General features: G+C 43.5%; 1 protein-coding gene across 2 annotated transcripts; it reads left to right on the top strand.

Annotated features, from left to right (window-relative positions):
• Positions 1 to 317: 317 nt before the first annotated feature.
• Positions 318 to 12,897, top strand: LOC143767482 (uncharacterized). 2 transcript variants are annotated; one of them, XM_077255865.1, is made up of 7 exons: positions 318 to 377; positions 5,380 to 5,529; positions 5,659 to 5,838; positions 5,915 to 6,038; positions 6,120 to 6,217; positions 6,416 to 6,506; positions 10,791 to 12,897. In XM_077255865.1, exons 1-7 carry the CDS (start codon positions 351 to 353, stop codon positions 11,819 to 11,821), a joined length of 1,701 nt encoding a protein of 566 aa, XP_077111980.1. In that variant the 5' UTR covers positions 318 to 350; the 3' UTR covers positions 11,822 to 12,897. The 2 variants fall into 2 exon arrangements, with proteins under 2 accessions (XP_077111980.1, XP_077111979.1); XM_077255864.1 differs by having other exon boundaries at positions 10,788 to 12,897.
• Positions 12,898 to 25,895: the final 12,998 nt, after the last annotated feature.

Here is a 25,895-nt window from a genome sequence, read left to right as displayed (position 1 = left end):
CCGTACACCTCGTACACACGCGGCTCCGCTCCGTACACCTCGTACACACACGGCTCCGCTCCGTACTCCTCGTACACACACAGCTCTGCTCCGTATACCTGGCACACACACGGCTCCGCTCCGTACACCTCATACACACACGGCTCCGCTCCGTACACCTCGTACACACACGGCTCTGCTACATCCACCCTGTAAACCCCTCCTGACCCCACACAGAAACTTCCCCCATCCAGCACCATGACAACCAGCACAGCAGAGTCCTGCATACACTGAGGCCCTGATCATGTGACCCCTGACTCCTCCCCTCCTGTGACCTCATCACAGGTCCTGTGCGCACAGAACAGCCATATATGTGGTGTGCGGCTCTGCAGGTGGAGGTAGGTGCTGGACTGAGCCACAGCTTTTCAGTCTTTCGTCTGCTGTATGAGATTTCGTCCTTTACTAGTTGATGATGATTTTCTGCCTGACTTTCACAGCTTTTTTGAGGAGCTGTTGGGGAAAATATCAGGAGTATTAACCCCTTCACAGCTTATGACATATAGGTACGTCCACGTTTGTCTTCCTCTCTTTGATGAAGGCTTCGGGGATGAGCCCGCATCTTCCCAGCACGTGATAGCTTATCTGATCCTAACACCTATGGGTAGAATCGTAATACACCCGTGGCTGTGAACATGTTAAATGCCGATGTCAATCTCTGACAATATGCACGCGCCGGAAGTGTGTCATAAACCTTGCCCATCTGCGCCCCTGTCACATGATCCCGGGGCGCCGATGGGTTATGACATTGAGGGTCTGCAGGAGACCTCCTCATGTTTGTCATTAGTGTTGAGCATTCCGATACCGCAAGTATCGGGTATCGGGCGATATTTGCTGTATCGGAATTCCGATACCGAGTTCCGATATTTTTGTGATATCGGAATCGGAAGTTCCCAGTGTATGGTTCCCAGGGTCTGGAGGAAAGGAGACTCTCCTTCAGGCCCTGGGATCCATATTCATGTAAAAAATAAAGAATTAAAATAAAAAATATGGATATACTCACCCCTCCGGCGGCCTCTGGACCTTACCGATGTAACCGGCAGCCTCCGTTCCTAAGAATACAGTGAGTTTAGGACCTGCGATGACGTCGCAGCTTGTGATTGGTCGCGTGAGCGGTCACGCGACCAATCACAAGCCGCGACGTCATCGAAGGTCCTTCACTCCTCATTCTTAGGAACGGAGGCTGCCGGTTACATCGGTAAGGTCCAGGGGCCGCCGGAGGGGTGAGTATATCCATATTTTTTATTTTAATTCTTTATTTTTTACATGAATATGGATCCCAGGACCTGAAGGAGAGTTTCCTCTCCTTCAGACCCTGGGAACCATCCAGGATACCTTCCGATACTTGTGTCCCATTGACTTGCATTGGTATCGGGTATCGGTATCGGCGATATCCGATATTTTTTGAATCTCGGCCGATACCATCCGATACCGATACCTTTGAGTATCAGAAGGTATCGCTCAACACTATTTGTCATTGATAATCTGCTATGAGCGCCTCCCCGTGGCCAACATTTATAGGACATGGTGATTTCTGATATCTATAGCAGCGTAGAATTCCTGCTATGTGTAGCACAGGCGATCGGATGATCACATCTTCAAGTCTGCTAAGGAGACTATTGAAGCGAGGGAAAAAAATTTTTTTTAAAACAATTTAAAAGAAAATATAAAAAGTTCAAATCACCTCCTTTTGCTTCAAAATAAAACAGTAAAGGAAAACATATTTTTTATCTCTGGTTTCAGAAACGTTCGATCTATGAAAATATAGAAATAATGAATCCGATCGGTAAACAGTGTAATGAGAATAAAGAATCAAAACAAAATTACGTTTTTTTTGGTCACCGCAAATTGCAATAACAGGCGATCAGAACATTGATACCATTTTGGGCTAGATACAATCAGAGGGGGGATTTCGGAGACGGTTCCATCTAGCTGGTAGGATCCCAATTGGTCGTAATATTTAAAACATACCTCCAACTGTTAACTGGGTGCTGGGTAAATGCTTATTCCAAAAGGTTGCAGACACTGAGGATATGCTGCATAGGAAAAAATGGAGAACATGAATAAAAATGAAAATACCAGTAAAAAAAAAAAACATTAAAAGCATGAAATTCGTACACAATGCGTTCCTGCTTAGAAGAGCCTTCATCAAGTGTATAGAGCTATATGACTTGTGAGGTATTTTATAGATATCCTCATCAATTGTGGGTGCGTTTTCTCATTTGAAAGCTCCAATTCATTTTGTTTTCCGATGCGACGGCCTTGTGGATGCTGGTAGTCAATAACTGCCCTCTTCTGCTGACAAATACTTTCCAACATCTGCAGTGTAGAGTTCCAACGCATTGGGACATCACACACCAGTCAGTGAGCCGAAAGCTGCAAACATTACTGAAGCATGGAAAGGACGGCGGAAGCTGTAGCTCACTTTCTAAAATGGGAACACAGGCGACATACTTTGACAAGTAGATCCGACAGCTCCGGGTAGGTTTTAAGAAACCGCTGAACCACGAGGTTAAGCACATAGGCCAGGTATGGTACATGTGTGAGCTCACCTCAGAGCCACAACTAGGTTCCGGCCATTTTCACACACAATCATGCCTGGCTGTAGGTTCAACGGCGTCAACCACAGATCTGCCTGCTCTTCCAGAGCTGTGCACAACGCTTCAGCATTGTGCGGTTTGTCACCTAGGCATATTAGCTTCAGCACAGCCTGTTGCCGCTTGGCTGAGGCAGTGCTGCAGTACTTCCAGCTTGTGACTGATGTGGTCATTTCAGAGATGGAGGCTGAAGAGGAGGATGAGGTGCAGGAGCTGTAGACTGTGGGGGCAACCCTGATTGACTTAAGGCCCACAATCCTTGGCATCGGGAGGACGTGTTCCATCCCAAGGTCCGACTGGGTCCCCGCTTCCACTATGTTAACCCAGTGTGCTGTCAGCAAGATGTACCATCCTTCCCACAAGCACTTGTCCACGTGTCCGTGGTTAGGTGGACTTTCCCAGTAACTGCATTGTTGAGGGCACGGCTAATGTTGTAGGACACATGCTTGTGTAATGCGGGGATGGCACACCAGGAGAAATAGTGGCGGCTGAGGACCGAGTACCGAGGGACGGCCGCCGATACCATCAGGTTGTGGACCTCTTCCATCTCCACGAGCCTAAAAGGCAACATTTCGAGCACAAGCAGTTGCGAAATGTGGGAATTTAGTAGTGTGGCTGGTGGGGCACTGGCTGCGTATTTGCACTTGCGTTCCAAGGACTGGGGTATGTACAACTGAACGCTGCGCTGGGATAAGGACGTGAACGTGCTTGCTGATGGTGCTAGTTGAGTGTGTGCAATGACAGGTGCAGGGCAGGAGGCATCTTTGCATGCACCACGGACACGGGATTGGTTTGCATGCACAACAGCGGAAAAAGCAGTGGTGTCACCCGCTGACACTGTTCCTCTGGGGTTCAGCCCGCAAAGTCGGGTGCTTTGCTGCCATGTGCCTGATCATGCTGGTGGTGGTCAGGCTGGTAGTTTTGCTACCCCTGCTGAAGCTGACCTGGCAGGTAGTGCAAATGGTCTTTTTGGGGTTATCGGCAGAGTCTTTAAAAAACAACCAGACTTGGGAAGACCTAACAGTTGGACTGGCAACTTCCGTTGTGTTGGTGTTACGGAGAACAGTTACCCGCCTTCTATCTGCAACCACCACCCTACTTCTTTCTGCCTGTTGGGGTGCTTCTTCTTCCTCCCCCTGTGTGCTGCTGTCCTCGCTCTGCATGTCCTCCTGCCACCTTGGGTCAGTTACTATATCGTCCATCACCTCGTCTTCCACTTCCGCACCCTGGTCCTCCTCCTGACATTCTGGCAATTGTGTCTCATCATCGTCAACCTCCATCGCCTTTGTGTGACCGTGGCTGCTCAAATATTTGGGCATCGTTGAATGCGATCTCCTCTTGCCCCACTTCAAGTGGACTGGGCGAGAGGCCCGAATATATAAATAGAAAAGTGAATAGCTCTTCGAAGTGTCTAAGTGTAGGATCAGTTGTCGCCGGGCACTCGGCATGATGGGAGGACGGAGGATCAGGGTGATGAATATGCGGTCCAGACTCATGGCTACTGAGAGCTGACCATGTGGAAGACAGGGTGGTGGTGGCAAAGTGACTGGAAACATTATCTGCGATCAACCAACAACCTTTTGACACTGCTCTGGGTTCAATAGTGCTGAGCTGCGATCCCCTAGTAATTCGTACAGGAAGGTTGGGCGAGAAGATGTGGGTGTTTGTTGTCGCACAATTTCAGCTTGCTCACAGCCTCAGCCTTGGCCTCTGCATGCAGCATCACCATCACGTTTAGTTATCCGTCCCTTGCCCATTTTAAATGGAGGACAATATTTTCCACGTACACTACAAATGGCTGAATTTTGAGCGAACTTATAGGTGATCCGTGTGACGAACAAACCACAGTTTTAAATAGCTGGCCTGTAGGTAGCTATTTTTACCAGAAAACTGTTTCAGTAACTTCGCTAAAACACTGCAACAAAATTTAAAGGAAGGCCAGAAATGGCAGAATTTGGACCTCACTTTTTATCACTGATCCATGTGTGATGCACAAACCACAGTTTTAAATAGCTGGCCTGTAAAAATAAAAAATATTCCTGGCCCCTGGTACCTGGGGCTATGTCTACAAATATCTGTAATAGCAGCAGCAGACATAACTGGAATGGCTATATGCACCTCAGTTTGCCACATACAAAGCCTGCCTGCTTAGCACTGATCTCTGCAGCTTTATTAGTCCTCAAAAGGACTGTTAGTTGAGATATACTATATAGTATACTCACATTAAGTTTGAACCAGGCAAATCTCTCCCTGCACTGCCTGATTCCGTAGTAGACTGTGACGAGTATAGCGGCGCCAGGTCTGATATAGCCCTGATGATGCTGTTTGGCCAGCCAATCACTGTAATGCCACAACCAACATGGCTGCGGCATTACAGTGTGTGACAGACAATCCCTGCATGTTCATTGGCTCTCTAAAGAGCGCCAAACATGCAGGGCAGGGACCCGAGCTCCCACAGACCAATCCCGGAAATACTCGGCGAGCTTCGAGCATCTTGAGCAGTGAGATGCTTGGGCAAGTAACGAGTAGTGGCGAGCATGCTCACTCATCACTATTAACAATGTGATCTGCTAATCTCTATATATAAAAATGAAATTCTGTCGTCCTGTCCTAATTCCTGGCCAAACGACTTGAGTAGTCTAGACCAAATTTGGCCATGGGTAAATCGGGCCATTGTGAATGTGATGATATAATATTATTACACGGGATCTTTATGATGTTACATTGTCATCTTTTCCCCATTCAGGTCCCTACAATATCTGATCCTCTCAGTGGAAATCTTCTATATAAGATAATTTTCCCTATTGACCCCTCAAGGATGGATAGGGACAAGGACAAGATGAAGGAGAGGATATTATACCTCACCCTAGAGATCCTCTTCCGGCTTACTGGAGAGGTGAGAGATTCTGATGACGTCACATTACATCATTCTTATCTATGGGAATAACAGATGGACAGAACTGGAGAAGGAAGGGCTCTGGAAATGTCTGTAGTTAGATTTATTAATGTGTCTCTCCATAACCAGGATTACACAGTAACGAAGAAGACCTCTAGTGAGCGCTGTCAGGCCACTGGGTCTGAGGGATGGGGAAGACCCCTGAGCCCAATCACAGGGCCTCCACCTCACCCCCTGATACATGAGGACATCAATGACCAGAAGATCCTAGAACTCACCTACAAGATTATTGAGCTGCTGACTGGAGAGGTGACACTGCTGGGAATGCTGGGACATTATACAGTAACGCTATGAAGGGAGATGACGGTATCATTGTATGTGTCAGGTTCCTATAAGGTGTCAAGATATCACTGTCTATTTCTCCATGGAGGAGTGGGAGTATTTAGACGGACACAAAGATCTGTACCAGGACGTCATGATGGAGGATCCCCAGCCCCTCACATCACCAGGTAATAAACAGGACTAAATACACGGCCTATAATTATCTGTATGTAAAGAATGAATTCAGTCCCTGTATGTGTTTCCTCCAGATCTATCCAGTAAGAGGAAAACACCAGAAAGATGTCCCCATCCTCTTCTTCCACAGGACTGTAAACAAGAAAATCCCAATGTTCCTCAGGATCATCAGGTAGGTGGAGAGAAGGTGTCATGAGATCTCCCCTATGATGTGTAGATGGCTGTGAAGGTCTTGTGCTCAGCCTTGTTGTATCCACCAGTATTATATGTTTTATACTTGTGTAATGAGAACGGTGGAGATGGCAGGATTAGAGCTGATCATAGATGTGACTTCCCCAACTGTCTGTGACTTTTACAATATTTGTTCCAGGATGAAGATCTGACCCATATCAATACTACAGAGACATATGTGACGGGTGATGATCGGTGTAAAGAGGAAATTCCTACATATGACCACCCAGGTGAGCAGTAACCACTGCAGAGAGGTCACAGATTCTTCTCAGTCACCAGCTGATAAAAATTAAGTGATGATTATTTACACCTGATCGGGTATTCAACTAAACGTTGTATATGAATGAAAGTGCGACAGTGTGTGTAGAAATAAAATGTTGTGTCCCGAGAGGATTTCAAAGGTCCAAGTAGCTTTGGACACTCTCCATAGACTATAAACATCCGGGCTGTCTTGTTCCTATTCTGCGGTGACGTTGTAAAACATCGCTGCATAGGAGCGCAAATACATGTGATGGTGTAGCTGCAGATGCTAGAGACAGCCTGAATCACCATAGAGAAAGCAGAGATGATTTATTACAATCTGTGCCCTCTCGATTGCTGTATACACAGTGCTAAAGAAGTGCTGTGTACCCAGAAATTGGAAGCACCGTGATCACATCCTATTCTATAGAGAGAGGTTATGTGATTGATGTGTATCGGTAAGGAGCAGGAGCTGTTACGTCAGAAGAGATTTAGACAGCTCTACTGCAGAGCTACGAGACTTAATTTCCCTTGTAACTGGTGGTAATATTTTTCCCCAGTTACAGGGGAAAAAGGGTGAAAATAAAAATATTTCAATCTTTACATGCACAGTGTGTAACATAAATTAAAAATTAATTAATAAAAGTAATTGTAAATCCAAACTACTGTTAGTAGCCCTAAATGTTAAAGGGAAGCGATCATCAGAAAATTACATTGTTGAAATCAGGTTTTTGTGTTTTAGCCATTTCACAACCTTAGAATTTTCTATTTTCATTTTTTGCTCCCCTTCTTCCAGCAGCCATAACTTTTTATTTTTCCATCAATATAGCCGTATGATGGCTTGTTTTTTGTTGGACGACTTGTACTTTTGGATGAAACCTAATACATAGTGTATTTGAAAATGAGGAAAAAAATTTCCAAATGCGTTGAAATTGCAAAAAAAGTGTAATTCCACAATTTTTTCCCATGCTCACTAAATGCTGAAAGTGAGTTGCAATTGTGATTTTCCAAATCAGTACGAGTTCACGGATACTAAACATGTATAGGTTCTTTATTTTAGTGGTGAAAAAAAATCCAAATCTTGTAAAAATAGGTAAAAATCACAAAAGTATAAATAATGACGCCATTTTCAGAGACACCCGTAGCTTCTCCATTTTTCGGGATCTTGGGCTTATTTTTTGGGTGCTGAGCTGTCGTTTTTATTGATACCGTTATGGATACGATACGATGTTTTGGTCGACTGTTATTGCATTTTATTTTATTGTTGCGGTGACCAAAAAAACCTTAATTTTGAGGTTTTGATTTTTTTTCTCATTACGGCGTTTACTGAACGGATTTATTCTTAATATTTTGATAGATCGGGCTTTTCTGAACACAGGGATACCAAATTTGTGCATTTTTATTATTATTATTTTATTTTGAATAGGGCAAAATGGGAGGGGGGGTTTGAACTTTTTATTTTTATTTTGTTAGATATATTTTTTAAAACTTTTTTTTTTACTTGCTTTAATAGTCTCCATAGACATTTGAAGCTGCGATTGTCCAATCGCTTGTGCTACACTAAGTAGGGCTTCAGCTCTGTTAAGTGAAGCAGAAATTATCACCTGCTATGACAAGCACAGGGGTCTGCCAACCCATCAGTGCCCTGTTAGAAATGCAGTCACAGAAATAATGGCTTGGCCAGACTTAAGAAGCTTCGGCAGGTGGTAGATGCGAGCAAACGCCGATTCCTTGTTAATGAGAAATGAGTGTTCTTCTTTTGGTTCTGAGTTAATCATGGAATGTTTTGTTGATCAGTTAGTTATATAATGGATATAGAAAGTCTAGACATCCCTGTTAAAATGCCAGGTTTTTGTCATTTAAAAAACAGAATACCAAGAAGAAACATTTCTGAACTGTTTCCACCTTTAATGTCATACATACTCTGTACTACTAAATTGAAAAGCAAAATTCACTGATATTTGGAACTGTTTATAATACCCTCCACCTTGAGTAAAGCGCGAATTCCAGCTGCCGAAAAACAGCTCAAATCATAATGCTGCCTCCACCATGATCCACTGTGGGTATGGTGTACAGCGCCCTCTTCAGGTCAGCCTACAAACTTTTTACTCGACTCAGGTCCGGACTCTGGTTAGGCCATTCAAAAACGTTGCTCTACTTCTAGTGAATCCATTCTTCTCTTTTTTTTATTTGTTTTGTTAAACATTTTCCAAACAAGTACAAATCATAATGAATCATATAGATTACTGCATATTATTATTAGATATCTTGTGACATTCATTATCCACTAAGGCACATATTATCAATAAAAAATAAGAAAAAGAATTGCAAGTGTTCATGTGCCTTTCTGTTATGCCAGTGCCATTTCTTCTAGACAGACAAATAATAACCTAGTGAAAAAATAGAATAACAAAACTTGAGTTTAACTCAATCTTAAAACCTGTAATGATAACAGTTTCAATTTCAACTTTGCTGCCAGGATTACCTTTATATTGATATCACATCTTATCATGGTATATATAAGTACATACCCATACACATATTTACTCAATCTCCTTGTCTAGTGGCTCCTCATCACATTCACCCATCCAATCTAGAAATTTCCCACCATTTATATCTTTATCCTCAAGTAGAGATTGTGAGATATGAAGAATTCCATAAGTCCCAAATCCTAGAAAATTTTAACAGACATCCTCTATTTTGATGGACTGTTTTTACATATGGGATTATTGAATTAACTAGAGTAATCCATGATGGTAACATAGGTTGTGAGTTACCCATCCACCGCATTGCCTCACCTCTATAAGTGGACTCATCAGGGGAATTAAAGTAAACATTTCCTCTGTGAAGTAGGCAGCACTCTGCCAACAGAGGTGGGTATCCCCTAACCTGGGTTACTTCTCAGCACCCCGAGTCCTGTATCTCTGTTTTCTGGATTCTATATTCGGTAACCATACATAAACTCCCCTGATGAGTCCAGCTATACTGGTGGACAAAACATGTTGAGAGGGAACGAAGGGTCACAAGTGAGAGCAGGACCGCAATAAGGTACTGTTCTTTTCAGGATGGGAAATGCATACCCTCCCATTTCTGTCCTTTTGGACTTTGGATGGCTCATCCAGGACATCAAAAGGGTGAGACCATACCATTTTACTAATGTGCACTGGTTATAGTGACCACTTTTTTGTATTTTGTTTTGTTTAGTACCTGTGGTTAGTGCGCATTTCTCCTTTTTATATGATACATATTGAAGCTTGTTTTATTCCAATAATATCCATCCTTGCTTCTACTACTATTGATTGATAGGGTTCTATTGGCTGTGTTATATGAATTGTTCATAATACCCTCCACCTTGAGTAAAACATGAGTTCTAGCTGCTGAAAAACAGCCCTAAAGTATATTGCTATCTCCACCATGCTCCATTGTGAGTATGGTGTTCTTTTGGTTATGTGAAATGTCAGCTTTACGCCGTTAAACATGCCTTGTGGAATTATGGCCAAAAAGATCAACCTTGATCTCATCCTACCATAACACATTTTTCCACATGCTTTCAGCAAATTTGATGTAGGCTTTGGCAAAACATATATGAAGAATACAGGAGCCACATGCAGTGCACAACCAGTACTTGCCAAAAATTCCTGCAGCTCCTTTAATTTTGCTGTAGGCACCGTGGCAGACTCCTGTCCAATTTTCTTTTGTCTTTTCATCTGGACATCCAGCTATAGTTAATTTCACTGTTTATGCCAAACTTAAGCCACTTCTTGATGACTTCTCGGGCGAGAAGTTTCAAGGAGCCTGATTACTTCTTCTGTAACTGGTTCGAAGTTAGAGTGAACTAGATGCTGTGGGGGAGGGAGGACAGTGCATGGTATGAAGGGATTGGGAGATAATTTCCTGTCAGATGTGGTCAATTTTTTCTTTAAAGTAATTGGCCAGATCGTCAGCGTGGAGATCTGTGGTTGGGGACTGCACTTTTGGGTTGAGGAGAGACTGGAAAGTGTCAAAGAGACGTTTAGGGTTATTGGACAGGGAGGTGATGAGGGTGTTAAAATAGGTTTGTTTGGAGAGGTGAAGGGCAGAGTTGTATGTTTTAAGCATGAACTTATAATGGATGAAATCTTGGGGGACCGGGGTTGGGAGAGATGTCTCCAGCGACTAGGAGAAGAAGGATAGAAAGTGTGAGCAGATGGTTAAGTGATTTGTATATGTATAAATATGTATATTATTTTCAAGTTTATATTATTGAAAAATTAATAAAGTTTTATTCTTAGCAGATGACTTTACCAGGAGATTAGAGGGGCTTCTGGCATCTTCAGATATGCAATCAGATGATCTTGGTGTCACAGAAGTTTCATATGAAGAACATTGCATTATACCAACTATAGCATCATCCCTTCACAGCAAAGATCCATCAGGCAATCATTTTAATCATGTCTTATGTTCTGATTCATCACAGACTATTAAGAAAAACAAAAGTCACAGAAGGTTTGATAAAAATCAAAGCTCTAACACAGGAAAGAAGAACTTGTCATGTTCAGAATATGGGAAATGTTTTAACCTGAACTCAGTTCTTGCTAGTCTTCAAAGAAGTCACCCAGAAGAAAAGCCATTTTCATGTTCAGAGCATGGGAGATATTTTAAGCGTAACTTAACTCTTGATCCATATGAAAGCACTCACAAAAGGAAGAAGTTTTATCCATGTTTAGATTGTGGAAAATATTTTAGTCAAAAATCAAGTCTTATTAGACATGGGAGAACTCACACAGGGGAGAAGCCATATCTATGTCTAGAATGTGGGAAAACTTTTGCAAACAAATCAAATTTATTTTCTCATAAGAAAATTCACACAGGGGAGAAGCCATTTGCATGTTTAGAATGTGGAAAATGTTTTAAGCAGAATTCGGACCTTGCTAGACATCAAAGAAGTCACACAGGGGAGAAGCCATATTCATGTTCAGAATGTGGGAAATGTTTTAGGCTGAAGTTATATCTTGTTACCCACAAAAGAACTCACACAGGAGAGAAGCCATATTCATGTTCAGAATGTGGGCACCATTTTAGTCAAATGTCAAGTCTTGTTACACACAAGAGAATTCATACAGGGGAGAAGCCATATTCATGTTCAGAGTGTGGACACCATTTTAGTCAGTTGTCAAGTCTTGTTACACATAAGAGAACGCACACTGGGGAGAAGCCATTTTCATGTTTGGAATGTGGGAAATGTTTTAGGTATAGATCAAGTCTACTTCTGCATAAGAAAAGGGAAGAAGAATATTGTACAAGTAAACGTTTTACAGTTACATAACTACAAAAATGTAATAGAATGAGGATAATAAAAACTAACATGTGCACTGAAAATTTTGTATTGATTTATAGGATATACATTATAAGGACTAAAGTATTGAGACACCTAGGCATTACACCCACAAGAGCTTTTGTTCTGTCATAGTCAAGTTCTTTTACATTAACTGGGGCACAATCGTGTTGGTACAGAAAAAGGTTTTTCCAAAAGTAATCCCAAAATGTTGGAAGCATACAATTGTCGAAAAAGTCTTGGTATGCAAGGCCAATCCCTAAAGGTCAACCCCATAACATTATCCCTTTACTACCTCTTTACAATTAGCACAATGCAGTCAAAAAGTAACATTCTTTTGGCATTCATCAAACCTATACTCCTATATCAGACTGACAGATCGAGAATCATAATTCAACACTACACGTAACACATTTTGACTGCTCTAGAGTCCAGTTGTTGTGGCTTTACAGCACTCCATCTGACACTTCACCTTGTGATGCAACGATGTGCATGTAGGTGTTCGGCTATGGAGAATGGAAACCCATGTCATGAAATTTCTACCGGGGCACAGCTTTTACCCCCACCAGTTATGAAATTGCAGAGTCGAAATCTCCATTGTTAAGGAGTCAGTAAAGTATTGGCAACTTTTATGCCCTCTGCTCCTCAGGCATTGGGAATTCCGCTGTATAACATTACATGGTCTAAAACTCTGTAGCTGAGTTGCCGCGTTTCCTAAACGCTTTCACATTTCAACAAACACTGCGCACAATTCAGGGTAGAATATTTATTCCTAACTGATGTATGCAATCCCTATCTGATGTATTTAAAAACCTGATCATCTGAATATTACCTGTGTGAACAGGGTTCAGAGAGGAAATGTCCATGTGGACACGCTGAGTGGAACAGCGTTTGTGCAGATAGCCCACAAGGAGTGGTGGGTAACTCCCTAGTCTTGTAGACACAAGAGAACAATTATAGAAACAGGAACACATGGGCTACTTGCACAGTGAACAAGTCTGTAGGAACATGTTCACACACCACCAAGAAACTTGAAGACACAAAAGAGCATAGTAAAACCAAAAACACTCAGTTTCAAAAAATCACAGTAATCCGCAAGTGCTAGTGTCAAGGTGAAAATATATTTCCTTATATACTTTTTGTACTTTTATATCTTATACTGTAAAACAATAAGTTTTTCCTATCTGCTTGCGAATGTAGCTGTATTTAAAGATGGCAGCCAGTGTTCAGTTTCGTTTCAGTTTAGTGACCAAAGGGTTAAGATTCATTTCTTTGGAAATCGAAACTTAGAGAAGTAAAGAAGAGGAGGAATCCACCAGGAGACGTCTGACGAATCAGGAGGAGATTGAGCACTAGACGTATGCTGCTGAAACCCCGCCTATTGCATTCCCTTTTAGTATTGTGTATTTTAGAATAAAGCCAGTTGTTGTGACCGTTGCAGACATGAGTAGATGCACGGGCATTCAATTGAGATTGAATCAGCACCTTGTCTGAGTCATTCTTACCCGGTACCAGATGCTCGGCTCATACTTTAATTTGGAATGACTGGTGAAGGAAGGGTATTGTCGTTACGACCCCGACAATTTGGCAGCCCAACGGGGGGCGTGGACAGCGATCCGAGACCCCCTGGACCCATCCCTGGATGGCTGTGGATGATACCCGTAGTGGCTGACCTCGAGGACTGATCACCCTCCGAACACGGTAAGTGGCGATCATATACACTGTATGTGTCACACTTGCTAGTGTCTCAGCCGTTATTGGTTTGTCTGTGGTCTCCTTGGGTCCGGGAGGTGACCGGTCGAGTGGTGAGATCGAACGCGATCCTGTGCCACGCTCTGAACCAGCAACTGAGAGACGTCGCATTCTGTGCGTCCTCTGTACACCACACCTCCTCCACCGGTCATTGTACTCCATTCAACCATCCTACCCGTGACTATTGTCTAGTAGTGAAGTGGAGTGATAAATTGAGCAAGTTGTAGATTGTGGGGCGGCTTAGAGAAGGGATAGGAGACGCAGCCTCTGTGATATTGTACCAGCTAGGTAATTTAAGACGTCCCGGAGGGGGACCACCTGTATTTCTGTGGAGGGCTCTCACTAGGAGACCGCCTCCCAAAGGTTTGGAATATCGTGGCAGGATAGTCTGTTAATCACTGGTGTTCAGGTTAGGGACAGAAAATATTGAGCGCGAGGCTCTTTTTCTTATACGTTGAGCGAGAGGCTCCGTGTTTTTAGAACACCAGTGTTGAAGATCGCTGTCAGTGGCCTACTGCAGGAGGACACAGTATTCTGTAAGAGTCATGTTGCGTCTCTTAAAGCAGAAAAAGTCCGTGCCCCACAAGTTAGATGAGGATGCCGTGGAAGTCAAGACAATAGTAGAGTCACGGGAGGGAAAGAAGGCAGTAAGCATGAAAAAAAAATAGGTTGATGGAGAGGGAGGATCAGAGAATACAGAGCCCGTGTTTGGTTATAAAATGCCTTTGAACTGTGATCTTACAGATTGTAAAATGGCCGCCGTGCCACTGATGATGAAAATGCAGTCCCAGCCATTGCCCTGTAATGGCGACGGGATGAGCTCTCCAGAAGCGTGGGTGTGTCCTGTTTGTGTTGTGCAGAATCCAACCTGGGTGGAAACCTGCCGTGTGTGTGCGTACGGGCCGTCCTTGGGGCTCCGCCCAGACCACGGAGGATCATAGGAAAGTTTTGTAGAAATTAAGTCTGAAAACTGCTGCAATTTGTTACTTTGTAGAAGATACTGAGCTTTATCAATGCTGTGTAGGAGATGGGAGGGGCGGAGCGGACCGCTGCGAGATTTCTTTGTCAGTTCTCCTCTTTTCTCCTGATCTGCGCTACGTGCTGGAGAAGGGGGGGTATAGAGTTGGGCTCTTGCTCTCCCTTCAGTGCTGAAGAATGCAGTGAAAGTTCTTATCTCCGTGTTACTAGATGGGAGGGGGTGAGTGAATCCCTGCGCGATCTGCTTGAAATTTTTCCCTTCGGTGCTGTGGGCTACAGAAAGGGGGGCCATGTATTGCATTCCAAAGTTTTCTCTGTCCTTGGTTTAGTACACGCTGAGAGATTTGTGTTTAAAGCAATAAGTACTGTATGAAATTGAAAGTGAAATAGATCTGTGCCTAGTCTTAGAGGAAAACTTGTAAGTAATTGAAAGATTGGTAATTACCTGTATCAAGTTGAGTGGTTGATATATAGCAAATTGAAGATTAACAGGGGGGCTCCCTGTTAGATAATATGGTCTTTTCTCAGGAAATAAAGCCAAGGCACCAATATATATATATATCCTGGACTGCCGAGAAGTTCTATGGGTGTCTTATGGTAGTGTTTGAAGATCTGGGATTTTCACTGTAACAAAAAGCCCATTCATACCTTTTTGTAGTAGACCCGATATTGAGATTTCCACTCCGGATGATGCATTGAAAATAGTAAAAGGTTTTCAAAAGAATTTAGCCCAGCAGGAAAGACAAGGGTTAAATCACTAGCCATAGTAATTCTTGCTCGCTCACTGGCCCCCATCGCTGCAGCTGCTAGATCAGTGTTTCTTATCTCCATGTAACAGACTCCAGTTTCTGCCCCCTCCTATCGTACATGCAAGTCCAGCTTCACACTGCAATACGTCTTTAACCCTGTATAGGAATCTAACTGCCTCCCAGCTTCTTCATGTCAATTTTCAGACCAAGAGCTTGTTTTAATCGGTGTAAATGGCAGACCCCCCCCCCCCCCCAGCCCGGAAAGGCCCCTACATCTCCTCTTCCCGTGAAACCTTCACACCTACAAGGCCAGATTTTCCAGGAATCTGAAGTTTGGTTCCCTGTCATTCACGTTACTACATCACACCTCAGGAATCCCAGGTTCTTTTCTCAGTGGGGTATGGGGACATAGTTACCCACCAGGTAGGAGCCATAGTGAACCCAGCTAATTCTACCCTGTCATATAGAGGTGGTTTGGCCCAACAGATAGCTAAAAAGGGAGGCCCAGTCATAGCCCAAGAGTGTCAGGCCTACCTTGCCACTTATGGCCCCTTGCATCCAGGAGACGCTATGTCCACCCAAAGAGGGAATTTGCCCTGTGATATAGTGTTACACACTGCAGGCCCTAAATACTGATTACAAGACACCCGAGCACTGCCGTACAGTATTGCAGACTGCCTTGCAGACAGAGCTCACCTATGCAGGACATGCTACAGGTGTGCTGACTCAGCTTCATGGAGACAAACAGAGATCTGTTGCTTATTACAGCGGCCGCCTGGATAGGGTGGCAAGAGGAAGTTCCTCCTGTGTTCGGGCCGTGTTGTCTGTCCAGCTGTTGCTACACAAGTCTTTAGAGATTGTTTTGGATCACCCACTGACGGTCTATACCCCACACGATGTACATAGTATCCTTAATCAAGTATAACCTAGCCACATGTCCATGGCTGGACAGCTGCGACTTCGGTGTGCTATTCTCATGCCTACTAATGTGACTTTGAAAAGGTGCACTGTCCTAAACCCCGCTACTCTTCTCCTAGTTCCTATGGATCCAAAGGGGGGAGGAGTAGGTGACATGAAAAAGGACACTCTTTTTCTTTCTAAAATGGATCCAGAGGAACAAGATTAGGTTTCCAAACCATATGATTGTCTAGAATTGATGTCTCAGGAAACGGCTGGTCTCTAGTGTGCCTATTCTAATGCTGATTTTGAGCTTTTTGTAGATGGATCCCGTCACCAAGATGACCAAGGACGCTACTGTACCAGATATGCTGTGGTCTCAGAACATGAGGTAATCAAGGCAGAGTCAATGCCAGCTCATATGTCTGCACAAGAAGCAGAGCAAACTAGCAGAAGGTAAGACTGTAAATATCTACACTGATTCCAGGTATGCTTTTGGCATTGCACACGATTATGGGCCTATCTGGAGAGCCAGGGCTTTCCTGACAGCAAATGGCCACCCCATTAAACATGCTGAGGCAGTCCAGCAACTTATGAATGCACTACAGCTTCCCACCCAAGCAGGCATCATAAAGGTAAAGGCACATACCAAAGGCACTGATGGACGGACAAAGGGTAACGCACTGGCAGACCAGGCTGCCAAGAAAGCAGCAAGCACTCCTGTGGCCTCTCGAGTACATCACCTAGACACCCCACCATCTCCACTTGTGTTGAAAGACATCTTAGCCCGGTTACAAGAACAGGCAAGTAAGGAGGAGAAAAATAGGTGGCAAAAGACAGGGGCTTGCTCTGATACCGTCACTGGACTATGGGGGAGGGGTGAAAAGGTCTGCCTACTACAGGTACTGTACCCAATGATGGCACAGGTTCTGCACGGGAATGTGCACCACTCGAAGACGGCCATGTGTGACACCCTACAGAGACAATGGATTGCCCCCCGGGTTTTCCACCTGCGCAGAAAGGCAGGTACAGAGCTGCATGATATGTGCCACACATAATCAGAGTAGGACAGTGAAAACTCCATCCAAACACACTCCCCGGCCCCTTTAACCCATTCCAGAGACTGCAGATTGATTATGTTTAGTTACCCAGGGTAGGGACGTATGAGTATGTGTTGGTCTGCATTGATTTATTTTCAGGTTGGCCAGAAGCCTACCCAGTTGCCAAAGCTACGGCTAAGACAACGGCGAAGAAACTGATGGCTGAGATCATATGCAGGTATGGAGTTCCTGAAGTCATTGAAAGCGATCGGAGATCCCATTTTACTGGAGAGATCATGTCAGAGGTAATGGCAGCACTGGGGGTAAGTCAAGCATTGCATACTCCATACCATCCGCAGAGCAGTGGAAGAGTGGAGAGACTAAATGGAACTCTTAAGCTAAAAATCCAGAAGGCAATGACAGAGACTGGTAAACCATGGACAGAATGCCTTCCTCTAGCTTTGTTTTCAGTAAGATATACCCCAAACAGGAAGACAGGACTGTCACCATATGAGATTCTGTTTGGCAGGGGCCCCAATCTTGAATGTTTCTTTCCACAACAGTTGCAGCTCAAGTACCAGGACTTGACTAGCTATGTGCAGGCCTTACATGGACACTTTGCCAAAGTGCATTTAACTGTCTTCAGTTCTCTTCCAGACCCAGACAAGGTTCCTGGACACCATCCCTTTGTGCCAGGAGACCTTGTGTATGTGAAAAAGTTTGTGCGCAGAGATTGTCTCCAGCCAAGATTTGAAGGACCCCACACGGTGATTCTGGTCACCCCCACTGCAGTAAAACTTGAAGGAAAGAGCACCTGGATCCACGCCTCACACTGTAAAAGAGACCGAACCAGTGTTTAGTCACAGAAGTGACTGAAGGGAAATGTTGCTGTTGTTTTTGATCCTGGAACTGAGGGCTATCCTCGCCCCTACCTCTTCGGCCCCTATTGTAAATAAGAATTCTGGCCCCACTATTCTCTGGGTAAATCTGACAGCAGCGGTGAATATCTGGCGATTTGATTTCTGTGATGTAGTCAAGTGCCTTGAGACTGAACGGGTGGTAGGGGGAATCATCCAGTTTTATATGTGTGTTACCAGACAATACAACAATAATTGTCATTATTAGACAGATGCTGCCTGGAATACGGGAGATGATTGGGGATATAAACCTAGCGAAGCCATGTTCCCTAAGGATGGGACGGGTAGGAGTCTTCGTGGGAGAATGCATCTAACAGCCCTTCTGCAACCACTTAGGGGCTGTAAATGGGGTAAAAGTTGTCACCCCCTCCTCCTAAATCTTGAAAGCCCCCAATCTGCTGACCTGCAGACGTTTGTACTGGGAAGGCATTATAATTATGTATTTAATAGTGGATACCATGGGAATTTAGGCCATATACAGCTCCAGGATATTAGCTTCAGACCAACCAAGGCCCCTGTTACCAGTACAGCTAAAACAGGCCCAGGTGAGCGTTTGCAAAATGTAGTTAATGAAGTGATCCCCATTCCAGGTCTCAGTTGGCAAGAGGTTTTCTCCATAGAAACACAAACAGCCCCAAGAAAAAAACCTGTGGTTAGAATGGGTGAGATACAATGTAAGAGTCCAGAATATCTCTATAGGATGTATTGCTTGTGCTGCTGCGAATACGCATCTGTATACACATGCATTGCTTTTTCCTGATGACAACACCACTGCCTGTGTCACGAATTTGTTGAAAGGTTTGAAGTCCACTGATTGCCCAGATTATGTCCCACTAATTCATAAGGAACCTAGACTAAAGGTCCCAGGAGAAGTAACCGTATTAGCTGACAATTACACCTGCTATAATTTCCAAGACACCACAAGTACACCAGTAGGGATCTTCAAGACAAGTTTCTGCAAAGAGAACAGTCCTCTAGATACTGATTTGCTAATTAAACATACACAATATATGTACACCAAAGATACCTGATGAATCTACCAGAAAGAGGAGAAGTTTTGATCAGCTCCACATGAGTTATGAAGATCTACTAGTATATATTGATGCCATTGGAGTGCCAAGGGGGGGGTGCCTGACCAGTTTAAAGCCCAGAACCAGATTTATGCCGGCATTGCTTCTATAGTACCACAGATGCAGATTAATAAAAATGTTGAATGGATCAATTATATATATATTACAGAGAACAAAGATTTGTTAATTTTAGCCAAGATGCCTTTCAGGATATAGTTGAGGGTTTGAGCCCTAACGCTTGTATGACCCGTACTGCAAACCGACCTAAGAGAATTACACTGAATCCTGTCCAGACAAGATCACATGTAGTGATATAAGAAGCTGACACAGGATTGTGGTTGGTGGATAGTGGGGACATTAACTTTTAGGAGTAGGCTGACAGTAATCCTTTTGGGAAGGAGCTGTAGACCAGCATGTCATGTCGCCCCCCACCACCAGAGAACCAACCACATCAGGTAGGGTAAGACAGATACAGGAATATTATCCCTGGAGGCCCTCTGACTAGCTAGCTGTCGGGACCACACTCAGTCGGAGCAGCCTTTGGAAGTGGGGAATCACCAGAAATAATACACAAGACACGTCTCGTATAGTATTTCACTGGGAAGCCTCTGAAGCACGCCTGCCTTCAAGGTGCTATCCCCTCTTTATATAGTTGTACAGGTAGTTTCAGTGGTTATACAAGTTTTGCTTGTTTAAACAAAGAGAGAAAAGAGAAGACAAAAGAAAACAGTTTCGGCTATGTGATAGTTTCACAACAAACAAAACAGTACAGTTTCGCCTAAGTGGCAGTTTCACAAACAAAAAATAGGATTTCACACTATGGCTAAAATGTCCTTGAATGGACAGGTCAATATTGATCACAAATTCTTTTTGGTTCATTGAGGTAACCATTTTTGTTCCGCTCTTCACAATTCCCCCTTTGACATATTCCATTCAAAACCTTGTCATATAGACGATTATTTTAGTCATTCTTTTTGTGATAAAAAAAAAAACTTTATATTCTCGCATCCATTACACAAAATTTATTTGTGCATACCGAGATACCCTTGAATACAACCTTGAATAATACATATATAATTACAATAACTATAACTGTATGTATTAGGCTTTGCATAATCCCGGTAACCCACCCACCGATCCCCCTGAACCAATTGGCCGGGTTAAGAAAAGGTATCTGACCACCAGCTGTCCTTATTTTGGTCATTGTCTTTGTCATACTGATCCCTGAGTCGTTGTACGTCTTCTAATTTAAATCTCATACTCATAGTACTATTTGGGTCTATATAATGACAGCAGGTGGGTCCGATGATTTGACACATACCCCCTTGTGAGGCAGTTAGGTAATCCAATACCAGGGTATGTTGGTTAGTGACTATTATAAGCTGATTCTGTACAGCTATACTAGTATTTAATATGTCCAATATATCCCAGATCTGGTCATCTAGATAATCCGTGGCTCTAACTAATTTATCCCACATCTGTGTTAACATAGGATAAATAAAAATGGTACTAGCAATTTTGTTGGGAATTCCCATTTGTACTATATGTGGCCTCCCCGAGGGACGTGGTGAGTTATCTGCAGCTCTTTTATACAGTGTGTGCTTGGGCACGGCTTGCATATTCACTTGTTTGTTCGAAATTATGAAAGTAGCCGGAGTTAGGCGTCCTAATGTACAAGTACCCTTTATACCTACGGGAAGCCATTTATATGCTCCTTCTCCGCATATCCAAAATGTACCCTCAGGCAGATCCCACAAAGCTGAGTGCTGCAATACCAATCTGTGAGCCAAATCCACAAAACTAGATACATTCTGAAGCATACACCAAGAGGGTTTTTGTCCCAAGGGGCTACAGTACCCGGCTGCGGGATTCCCACATACATGCATTCCGTTGACATACTCATCGGATTCATTACAAACCAGGTTCCCCGGCTTACTTGTACAACTGTTTGCATCACCTTGGGGGAACAACTCGGAATGTTCCCATTTTCTATTATGTATGTACCTTTCCAATACTGTAGGTTTGAAAGCATCAGAGGAAGGGGTGGTTGTACTGAAACTGAGCTGTAGATTTTCAGTGGGGACCTGTCCTAAATCAGTTAATCCAGTCTTACTCCTAGGTACCCATGCTCCTCCTCTGAGTGGTAAATATTGTAAGTTGCCTATTTTTCCTGTAAGATTGCCCTGCCACCAAGGAAATTCTACCCATCCCACAACTGGTATGGCGATTGTAGTATTCCATAGTCTAGTATTGCCAGGTTGGTTGTTGGCCAGGTTGTCTGAACAATTAGGCCAAGCGAATATTTCTTCAGCTGACACGGGAACTGCTAGAAAAGGTATACTTGTGGCTGATACTGGTGAATGGGTACAGATCCAACAATCTGCCAGGGGTTGCGTATCATTTAACAAATCATGCACTAATTTTCTATGATGTTGTGCGAATCTATTGTTCAAAGGGGCTAGAGAATTCAATCTTTCCCATGCCTCCGTTGAGGTTAACATTATTAACATCAATATCATGAGTCTTATACTGCTTTTTTGCAATGGCTTGCATGTATCCATGATGCCTTTCCTTCAAGCTTGACTGCTGTTGGAGTTGTTAACAGGACTTGGAAAGGTCCGTCAAATCTCGGTTCCAGAGTCTTTCTGGTGTGTCTTTTCACGTAGATTTGATCACCAGGTTCCAACTTGTGGCCTCCTTCGAGATTTTCTGGATCTGGAAGGGAAGCAAAAACTTGCGAATGCACTTTAGTTAAACGTTTTTGTAATTCTTGTACATAAGCAGTTAAAGTCTCAGTATTCAACATCAGTTGTTGTGGAAAATAACAACCCAAATTTGCTGCTCTACCAAAAAGAATCTCATGTGGTGACAGCTTAGCCTTCCCCCTTGGGGCGTTTCGGATGGAATACAGGGCAAGTGGTAGACACTCGGTCCAAGGCTTTCCTGTTTCTGCCATGGCCTTCTGGATTTTTAATTTTATTGTTCCATTTAATCTTTCCACTTTACCTGAACTCTGTGGGTGATACGGAGTGTGAAACTGGTTTTCTACTCCCAACATTTTCATAACATTCTGGAATATTTCTCCAGTAAAATGGGTACCCCTATCTGACTCGATCACCTCAGGCATGCCGTAACGGGGTATCAGTTCATGTGCTATTTTAATGGCAGTAGTTTTTGCTGAGGCTTTACGAACTGGATAAGCCTCTGGCCACCCTGAGAACATGTCCACACACACAAGCACATATTCTTATCCATTGTACCTAGGAAGCTGGATGTAGTCGATCTGGAGTCTTTGAAAGGGATACAGTGGTCTTACATGATGCTTGGTTGGGGTTTTAATGGTCTGACCTGGATTGTGTGCCAGGCATATAGCGCATGCAGCACACATGTTCCGAGCGAAATTACCAAAGCCTGGAGCCAACCACCTTTCTTTTACCTTGAGCGTCATACCGTTTGCCGATACATGCGTAGGTAGGTGGAGGTCACTCGCCACTGCGGGGTACCAGGCTCTGGGTAAACACAACAAAGTTCCTTTTTTCCATAATCCTTGCTGATCTTCTGCCCCTTTTTTCTGCCACTGCCCTCTTTCTTCGTCGTCTACCTGTTTCTGAGCTTCCTTCAATCTCTCCTCATCATCTTCAGAGCTATCTAGTGTGTGGGCATGATGTAAGGGTTTACGTGCTGCCTGTTTTGCTGCTTTGTCGGCTTTATCGTTACCCCTGGCTTCCTCGGTGTCGAGTCTCACATGTGCAGCTACCTTTATCACCGCTATTTCTTTAGTTTCTTGTGCTGCCTCCAGAATCTGTCTAATGAGGGAGGCATGTTTAACAGGTTGGCCTGAAGCAGTCATATAACCTCTGGCTCTCCATATTACGCCAAAATCGAAAATAATGCCATGTGCATATCTAGAATCAGTGTATATGTTTGCTGTCTGATCTTTGGCTATTTTTAGAGCTTCAACTAATGCCGTAAGTTCTGCTTCTTGTGCAGACTGATTAGCAGGGAGAGGTTCTGCTTTCAGCACTTCATGCTGAGTTACTACCGCATAACCTGTATGAAATTGTCCATTCATATCTGCATATCTACTGCCATCTATGAAAAGTTCAAATGTAGCATTACAGAGTGGCTTGTCACGTACATTACGTAAGCCCTGAGTCTCTTGTTCCATTAATTGTACACAATCATGCATTGACTCTGATGGGTCAAAGGAGTTGGAGAGTGCAGTTTCCTCAGGTATGGTACCCCCCTCAGACTCTAAAGGGAGCAAAGACGCGAGATTAAGAGTCTGAACCCTGGCAAAGGAAATGTTGGGCGGCAGTAGTAGGGAACATTGGAGACGGAGGTGTCTGGCCATTGAAATATGTTTAGGTTGGACCTGGTTAAGAATGCCATGTACATTATGAGTGGTCTGAACTAGAAGTGGGTGATCAAGAACAATCTCAGAAGCTTTATCTAATAACAGTGAAATTGCGGCTACTACTCTTACACAAGAAGGTGCGGCTCTAGCTACAGGGTCCAGATGAGCTGATATGTATGCCACAGGTCTCTGTTTGTTTCCATGTTTTTGTGTGAGCACCCCTGTAGCATGTGAGGATATCTCAGCTGCCATCAATTGAAAAGGTTTAGTGTAGTCTGGGAGTCCCAGAGCCGGAGCTGATACCAGTGCTGTTTTCAAAGAGGAAAATGACTGTTTAGCCTCTTCACTGAGTGAATATGGCGTGTTGGCAATACAGTCATATAAAGACTGCATGAGTTGACTTGCATGTATGATCCACTGTCTACAGTGTGAAACAATACCCAGGAAAGCACGCAGCTGTTTGTGATTCCTGGGTTCAAGCATGTTACGTATGCTATTAATAAAAAACAACAACATAATCACGTTCCTCCATCATGTTCTCATACACTTTATGCAGTTAATAGCCTCTGTGTCTGTCCTGTTACATACTTAGGCAGTTAACTGGTTCATGCAGCTTTACATGAACACCCGAGCCTTACACTATGGCTGGTCCAAATAACTAAAGCAATTGTTACCATCCACCTCTTGTGTCTCCCCTTTTCCTCATAGATTGTAAGCTTGCGAGCAGCAGGGCCCTCTTTCCTCCTGGTATCTGTTTTGAACTGTGATTTCTGTTATGCTGTAATGTCTGTTGTCTGTATAAGTCCCCTCTATAAGTTGTAAAGCGCTGCGGAATATGTTGGCGCTATATAAATAAAATTATTATTATTATTATTATGGCTTCCGTACGTTGAGGTGTGAGGTGTCTGATGCCCTGTGATATGCAGTGACCTAAGAACACGACTGTTTGTTGACAAGCCTGGAGTTTCTGTCTATTTACTTTACAGCCTTCTTGCGCTAGGAAAATTAAGAAATTAACAGTTGAGGTAACTGCCGTCTGCTCATCAGGGCAACAAATAAGTAAGTCATCTACATACTGTAGAATGACTACTCCTGGTTCTGGGGTGAAATTTTTCAGCACGGTCTGCATTGCTTCAGAGTACAAAGTTGGTGAGTGTACCATACCTTGTGGCAATCTTGTCCATGCTAATTGTTTACCCTTGAATGTAAAGGCAAACAAATGCCAACAGTTCTTATGTAGTGGCACAGAAAAAAATGCGTTTGATAAGTCAATTACCGTAAAATATGCAGCAGTGCTGGGAATTTGAGACAGTAAGGTATGAGGATTCGGTACCACAGGGGTGACCGGTGCCAAATCCTTATTGATTTCCCGTAGGTCGTGCACCATGCGATATTTCACCATAGTTTCTTTGGAGGAAACTTTCTTTTTAACAGGATATAAGGGTGTATTGGCGGGTGACCTGATTTCTACCAAAACACCTTGTAATACATAATCCTGAATTTGTTGAGAAATCGCCAGTTCTTGCTGGGCGCTGATGGGGTATTGCCTAAGCTGAGGTAAAATGGTTCCCGGGGCAGTTTCTAACAGTATAGGAGCTACTGATAAGAATCCTACATCAGTGTCTCCTTTTGCCCATAGGCTGTCAGGAACCCGAGACAAGTCAATTTTTGCTTGTTGAGTGCAAATTTCGGGAAAATCCTCCATTGCCTGTATTCTAACATATTGTTCCAGAGTTTCTGCATCTTCAGGGATGGTCAGCATAACTGTGCCATTTTCTCTAAAATGGATGTTTGCGTGCATTTTACTTAAGACATCAGTACCCAGCAAGCAGGTAGGTGCACCTTTAGCAAATAAAAATTTGGATACAAAGGTTTTAGGGCCAAAGCTCACATTTAAAGGTTTTGTAAAAGGCAACGCCTGAATTTTACCATCATACCCTTCTGCATATGTTACCTTTGAGGATATATTGTCAGGATATGGTAAAAAGTCTTGATTTAAAATGGAGGATGTTGCTCCCGTATCTATCAGAAAAGGTACATTTTTACCCTCAACCTCAACTTGTATTATTGGTCTTCTAGAAGGAAGAGAGACCTGCATAACCTTCAGTCATTCTGAGCTGTCTGTTTGATCAGGCGCTGGGTTATTTATCCTATTTTTGGGTACAAAGGTTCCTGAATCTATATCTGCTTTTCTCTTCCTACATTCCCTTTGGAAATGTCCTGGCTTCTTACAGTAATGACAAGTAAACTTTTGATTAGCAGAGCCAGTATTAGCCTGTGCAATTCTTACTGGCTTAGAATTTTC

This window comes from Ranitomeya variabilis, chromosome 4 (genome assembly GCF_051348905.1).
Source record: "Ranitomeya variabilis isolate aRanVar5 chromosome 4, aRanVar5.hap1, whole genome shotgun sequence".
Lineage (NCBI taxonomy): Eukaryota > Metazoa > Chordata > Amphibia > Anura > Dendrobatidae > Ranitomeya > Ranitomeya variabilis.
This window is presented reverse-complemented; position numbering and strand designations above follow the sequence as displayed.